Source organism: Morone saxatilis, unplaced genomic scaffold, assembly GCF_004916995.1.
Source record: "Morone saxatilis isolate NCDOM2014 unplaced genomic scaffold, NCSU_SB_2.0 Contig23, whole genome shotgun sequence".
Taxonomy (NCBI): Eukaryota; Metazoa; Chordata; class Actinopteri; family Moronidae; genus Morone; species Morone saxatilis.
This window is the reverse complement of record NW_023339796.1, coordinates 6271487-6279006: the sequence shown is the minus strand read 5'-3', so window position 1 is coordinate 6279006 and position 7520 is coordinate 6271487. Positions and strand designations below refer to the sequence as shown.

Sequence of the window (7520 nt, the reverse complement as noted above, 5' to 3'; positions counted from 1 at the left end):
AACTGGATAAGAAAAAAAAACTTTATGGACTGATACAAGCAAAACAAGTTTAGACAGGTTGGACCCTGATAACAAATCATCACTCCACACAGCTGCTGCTGACCTGTCCTTGATCTTATTGGTTCGCTCAACTGCGTCAATGTCCATGCGGATCTTGTACTTGACGTGTGAGGGTACACTTGTGGTCCAAGGAAACATGTCCATGAAGACGACGCCGGCCCAAAACTTGTTCTCCTCCAGCAGGTACAAAGCCTGGTGGGTCATCTGGGACTCATCCGTGTAAGGCACAAACTTATCCAGACTGATGCACTATAACAAGAGGAGAAAAGAGGGTTTGATGTTGAGAAGATGTTGTATTCTACAGCAGTTACACTGCACTGTTCATGTGTTACGAATGCCCCTTGAACTGCAGTGTTCTTTCAGATGCAGTTTGAGCCAAGTATGAGATCACTGGTGTGTGTGTGTTTGTCCAAGTATAATTTAATTGTGTATTGGATTAGGTGCATGTGGCATTTGCTCTTTGTGGAACAAGTAGAGCTGCTTGGTATTGAATCACAATACTTTTTGAGTCAGGACCAAAATGTGACCCTAGCATTGAGTATTTACAGACGTCAAGTACTAAAAGATGACACTGAACGCTTGGTCACATTATTAGTGTTGTTTACTTATTATTTGATCAAATATTGCCTGAATTAAATCATTTTAGACTTTTTTATTTAACCAGTTCTTATATGGCTGACCAATTAAACATATTAAAGAGTATATATATACGACATATAATCTTTTACACACACAGTAATCAGTGCCAAACAACAAACCAAACAAAGACACCATCAAGCAGATGCATTTATAAGTGATACATTTTGTTAAATAATGAAAAATATGTTTACATCCCTCAAACTAGGATCATTTTGAGTCTGTACCTAAACTCAGGTATTGTATTGGCACCAGAAGAATTTCAAACGATACCCAGTCCTATTGATACTTTTAGGCGACTGAGTGTAGTTATGTAAACTAAGCAGATCTGTCACTGAGGCGATCTGGTGACATGGTAAATTCTGAGTGACTACATTCATTCTGCAGTGACACACACACCATTGCACACACATACATGCAGGAAAGCAAATGCACAAACATACACACATGTTTCTAAACATACACCTACACACATACAATTGTGCTCTGGAACTCACACTTCTCACACGCACGCACGCACGCACACACACACACTCTCTCTCGCTCTCTCTATATGATATATAATTGCCATGTGAAACTCTCATCCTACACATACACACACATATACAAACACACACCAACACGCTGCTTTCCAAGCCCCCTACACACCGCTGTGTACACCGTGTCTAATGTCTCCATTCACATTACAGTACAATACCCCGAAAGTGCTCAAAGAAAGAGGAGAGACCACTTCCCATTCATCTTTACGGGACCATACATTCACAACACAATAATGTTCACTCAGAGATGGGCTGAGAAGAAAGAGCCTTATTGATACACATGTTCCAATGGGAATTCAGTGTGAGAAACATGCCCCTGACAGAGTGAGAGGACCTAATGCTAACTGCAGCCCTGATCCTATGGCCCAGTGCTAGCTGACAGCTATATCTAATTGGCTAAACTGCCTGGGTTTGTTTGTGGGGCACTGAAGGGTCTCGATGCTGAACTTGGAGACAAAAGATAGATTGAGATGCCTGCACTGATAGGGCTCTCTCCAAAACCACAACCCTTGCCCCCTTTAAATCAAACGAGAGAGGAGAGAGGGAAGGCATGAAGGATGGATAGAGTGATTTGCCCCTCTTTTATTTTGTAAGCGCCAGGGTCTGTTTCAATGCGGGGCCATACACTAAAACAGCATTGAGCTCATTGGGGGGTGACTCACTCCCACCTACTCTCCACTTTATCACTGGCTCCACAATGGAAGCAAAGGAGGGTGGTGACAGCAGGCTTGTTCTCCCCACCTTTCAGCCTACTGGACTCTATAGCTGTGCTAAGTGGCCTGCTCTGTTTCAAAGGGGCCTGGCTGCAATCTCCTGGGAGCAGACCTGGAAGACTGATGCACCTGTCTGGAGCACTGAGAGTTGGTCTGACAAAAAGGCTAAACACGTAATCCTGGGAATGGTGCAACATTTGGCAAAGAGTGACTGGGGCAAAGAAGAAAAAACAGAAGATGAATAGGCATATTCTTTATCAATAGGGGAGAAAGCATGACTAGATAGACAAACAAACTAACTTATTAGTAACTCTTACCTCTCCATACTGGTTGAACATGCGAATGATCTGGTCGGTGACGTTAAAAATGTTCCTCCAGTCAAAGTTGGGCATGCCCGGCTCCCTCCATCCCTCTGGACCGTTGTACAGGAAGTTAAGAATGTCTTTGGTGGTAAAGCTAGTGTTCTCCAGACTGTTGTCCATGAATTCCATCACTGTTGGGTTTCTCAGGGTGTCCTGCAGTGATTGAGACACAAGTATGGTTGTTGTATATAACATAAACATATTACATATGCAAGAACAAGTGCCATTAAGTTGGTTGTATTGTATATTGAGGAATACAAAAAAGTGCTCTTACATCATTGTGTGGACCTCCTTTAGGTTTTAAGAACATAATTCATTTTCACCAGAAATGTAAAATGTCAAACTCGATATTTTAGAGGAGTATTGCATTTCAAACTGACTGCCACTTATCTGGAAGCTGCTTTTGGCAAACTCTCCATCCTGATTGGATGAGTCACCAGATTTGGTAAGTGCAATCAGCTAGCTGGGTAGTTCTGCAGTCTTTAAATAAACAGACAAGATTCTTCTGTTTTGGGCTTGGGATGGTTCAAGTTTTCCTAGCAAAAGGCTCAAAAGGATGTGAGCTAACAAGTCAAACTAGTTTATCACTTCTTTGGCTCAAATCTGGCCTAAATCCATCTCGTGGTTTAGTGTCAATACCTCTGCTGACTATTCGTTGCTTCTAAAACGGGTTATGTTGTAATTATGGTTTATTCTGCTATTGTACTCATATGTTCCTTTGTGTTGTTGTTTTTTTGCATCAGGATTCAGTTAAATTTAGTGTATGCACATGTGCACAGAATTGTGTACAGGTATGATTGTATCTGTGTGTATGTGCAGTATTCTTACCCTGATCATGTTCATCTGGACACTGTTGTGGAAGAAAGCCCAGAGCTGAGGTCCCAACTCCTCCCAGGCCTTGGCCATGTTCTGCAACCTTTCTAACTCCTCAAATGTTGTGTTGGCCTGCAGCGCGCACACACACACACACACACACACACACACACAAATAAACACAAATAAAGTGCATATAAAGTTTGCAGAGTAGGCCAGCAGTGAAGCAGCATAATCAGCCTATAACTCCATGTTGACGTGTCCTAATAACATTTATATGAACTGATTTTTATTCTCTTGTTTTACTTAGAAAACTATAAATATATAAATAGTGTAAGACACTTAACAGCAGTGAGATCCATAAAATGAAAATGAAAATGTCATTTATCTAAGCTCTAAAGTGATACAACAACTATAACATACAATAGGTAATAAACAAGTGGAAGGTCACATTAGGTAATTTTCTTTAGCGGGTTGCTAGATTCTCATTAACAAACCTCTTGAAATTGAAATCAGGTTTGTGTCAGGACCACTGAATGAGATGTGACAGACTGAAAAACATTCTGTTTTTCCTTTCATTGCTGCACTCTCACATTCAATTTATTGTTTAATTTTATCCTCCTCATCTCCCTTCCCTCACACTGCAGCAGATTGCCCCCTCCCCCTTCCCTCCGCCCTCCTTTGCTTCAGTAGTCAGTTCATTCCTAAGAAAGGTGGGGGTTTGGACGCATATAAACAGATACTGAGATTAGTGAAATAAATGGAGAAGGAGAGGAAAAAGTGAGTTGAGAAAGAGAGAGGTGAGGGGTCGGGCTGGAGGTGGTCTCTCTTACACTCTTTAATATCTTGCGGACAGCAGGGGAGTCGGGGGCGTACAGGATCTTTCCCATCAGCAGGGGCTTGACTGAATTCCACACAATTTTTGTAACAGGGTTGGACTCCAGGGTTTGCATCAGGGCATTGCAGAAGGGAGCTAAGAGAAGAAGAATTGCAAAAACAGTGAGAGTGAGTTTAGAAAAAGAAGAAAATAAAGATATATATATATATAAAAATACAAAACAAAGGAGAAACAGAGATAAAGAGTCATGGATTCAGAGTACTTTCTTATATCATTCACACCATGTCATTCACACCATTTCATTCAGATGCTACCAGTTAAGCTGTAACATTCATGTATGTTAAATTAGTCACACAATGCTGATCCAACAGCTTTATGGTGGAGATTTCTGCACATTGCAAACTGATCAGCTCAGCACTTACTAAAACCACTGATGAAATGTAAGAAATGCTTTGACATCAAAGCTGTGTCCCAATTATAAACCACTTATTAATTCTAAACAGGTTTTGAATATAAAGCAGTGAAAACATGACAAGATTTAATATTCAAAGATGGTCAGTATGGACACTAAATAAGACAATAATCCAACCAGCACAAACAAAATTAAAATAACTTTGGATCATTCCACAGACACATAAAGAGTATGAAAGAGTATCTTTGAAAAACCTTTCTGGGGAAAAATTATGCTTTCTCTTTGTGTCGTCTTCCAAAGACGTTGTTTAATTAACTTTCCCTTCAGTTCAACATTTCATTTCAAACATAATTTAATTTAAACACAAATTAATAGATTATTTTTTAAAAGGGGGGTGGGGGGTTGTGCTGGTCAGACTGTAAAACCCAAATAGGCTTATGAAAGAAAGAACGGAAACAATGACTACACTTCCGATTTGAAAAAAACGATGACATCATTATAAAACACTGTAGCATAATATATAAACTAATAACCAGTAATTATTTACTGACAACCAAAATAATATGTATGTTTTTATGGGAAAAGAAAGTACACAAATTTTCCGTATACTAACTACAAAAATAGTATACTATAAATCATACTATGCCTACAGTATGCACTATGTACTATATTAGTAAAGTTTGCACCACATGTTTTAGACTTTTACAGTTCAACTCTTCACTTACTGGCGGAGTTGTCATAGACATAGCTGCGGCTCTTGGTGCCATTGACCCCCAGAAACACCTTGTAGTTGTTGTCTTCATACCAGTTGAAGGACAGGACCCTGGAGCCGCCTCCCTCTGGGTATCCGCAGAAGAGGCTCGACACACTGGACATCAGCTGGGTGAATGAGGACGGACCCCCGGCTTGAAACAGAGAGGAAACCGCCTTCAGGAGTTCCTGAGAGCTCTCCCGCTCAATCAGCTGTAAAAGTCATACAGAGGGGAGAGAGTCTCTCAGCGGTCAGTGCATCTGTTAACCTGATCAAGTTTTAAAACATACATTTGACAGATCCGTCAGTGGTCTATAACAGCTTACATACATACATACATAGGGCAGTTTTATTTGTTAAAAAATGGGAAGTAGAAAGTCAGTACAAAGTCTGATAGTCTGCTGCTTAATGCTAATGTCAGCCCACTAACATACTTTTAATGACAATGCTGATGTTTAGTACGTACAATATGCACGTTCACCATCTTAGCTTAGTTTGATAGCATATAGCATTAAGCACAAACCACAATTACAACTAATGGTAATAATGTTTTGCAAGTGTTTGGTTATAAATCAAAGAAAATGGCGACCTGCTGGTGGTGCTAGAGGAAAGGTCAGAGGATCACCAATATGATGACACTAAGATCATTTCAGTCTGGACTATAGTGGTGGACCGGCTGACAGACCGACACACTGCTAGCATGGCCTAAAAATAATGATTTAAATGTACAATCCTTGAGATCCTATATAAACAGTCCAAAACAACTATTATATAAACAACCAACTATTTTTACTTGACACAGGGTAAACACATTGAAGCATGATTTAACACACACACAAAGAAAGACGGAAAATGCCATCTAAAAGCCAGGCAGCATCAGACCAGATTGCAGGTGTTTCCTGCTTTTCCTTTTTTTTTTTTTTTATCTGATATGGTAGCTTTAAAAACACCAGGTGCTATAACTCATTTATTTCCAAAAGATATTTGACCCAAGTACAGTACAAACACCCACACCAGCTCACATGCCCCTTCAGAGGAACACGGACTGGTTGCCACCTTAAATGTCATATTCTTGGACTCATTTGTGGTCCTCTCTGCTGCCAACCAGGGCCAAATACCACCCGAACCTCCAACAGGATGAAGGAATGTTGCTATAAAGTGTAAATAATTAGCTTTGAGCTATTTGACCTTTTGTCAGATAATTATTTACCAGATAGGGATATTTATGTCCTTCATATTCATTCATACTGTGAACTGGATAATATAAACGATCACAAGAAAACAATAGTTTAAAAGATAAGCAAACATGTTGGACGGACGCCTCTCCTCGCATGATGAGGATACTTGCAGGGTGGACTAAATATCCTCCAATTGATAGAACCAAAATAGCTTCATACAAGTGGATTTCTCCCCGGTGTGTATCATTTCCTTTCTAAAGAAATAAGAAGGGTGCTGCCAATAATATGAGTTTTATGTTTAAGGTTGATACAGATTTCTCCAAAGATTTAATCAGACATATAATAATATAATCAACCTAAAATGTCCTCAAATCTGAGAAATTACCGTTTCAAGTTGATTTCATAATGGATCAGATTTTAGCTGGAGTTCAGTTTTCCAAGGAATATTTCTTCATAAGCCTTCATTGTTACTATCTGTGTCATCTGTAATCCCCTTACGGTATTAAGACTATATTGCAACACTGATAATCAAACTGGCTCATTGTCCTGACTGACTCATTGTCCCCCACTGAAAACAAACGTTTGAACACACACACACATTCTAAAACACAACCCTGATTTATTTCGCTTTCACTCCCTTTTCCTCCCCTTTCTTATTTCTTGTCTGACATAAACACACACTCGCTAAATTGAGAGGAAGGAGAGGTGGGTGATGTGAGCATTTGGCTCGACTTTCTGTCACCACGGTGACACAAAGGTCCCACCTACAGGATGTGTCACCTCAAAGGAATGCTCCTCCCCACCCCAACCCCCACCATCTCTCCCCCTCTCTCCCACACCCTGGCTAAGGTGATGATGGGATACACCACCCCCTGGGACACACGGTGAACGTGCTGAAACACACAACACAATCCCAGCCATTCTTTGTGTGCGTGTGTGCCTAAATTAGTATGTAACTATACCATTTTGTAGCGATTCATTCATTCATTGCACAAATTATTAGACAAAAAAGGGAATTTCAAATTATGTTAAAGTTCTTATATTACTTTTCCATTTCTATTCTGTTCCATATTTTATATTATATATTATACTGCTTTGTTTGTTGGTTTTTATTTATTTTTCATTGTTTGTTTTTATCTCTTCCTTTTTATCTTTTATCCTTTATTTCTTTGTCTTTTTTTATCGTCTACTTACGACAGGTGAAGTGAATAACTCTGA

At 39.7% G+C, this 7520-nt stretch overlaps 1 protein-coding gene across 2 annotated transcripts in view; it reads right to left on the bottom strand.

The window, feature by feature from the left end:
* The window catches only part of LOC118335206 (retinal-specific phospholipid-transporting ATPase ABCA4-like), a 36687-nt gene that overhangs the window by 20930 nt on the left and 8237 nt on the right, over positions 1-7520 (bottom strand). For both annotated transcript variants that reach the window (XM_035671437.1, XM_035671438.1), the window contains exons 8-12: positions 5099-5336; positions 3957-4096; positions 3139-3255; positions 2266-2463; positions 104-309 (exon numbers count right to left, since the gene is read on the bottom strand). In XM_035671437.1, coding sequence (XP_035527330.1) covers positions 104-309; positions 2266-2463; positions 3139-3255; positions 3957-4096; positions 5099-5336 — 899 coding nt within the window. The remainder of the gene's footprint in view (positions 1-103; positions 310-2265; positions 2464-3138; positions 3256-3956; positions 4097-5098; positions 5337-7520) is intronic.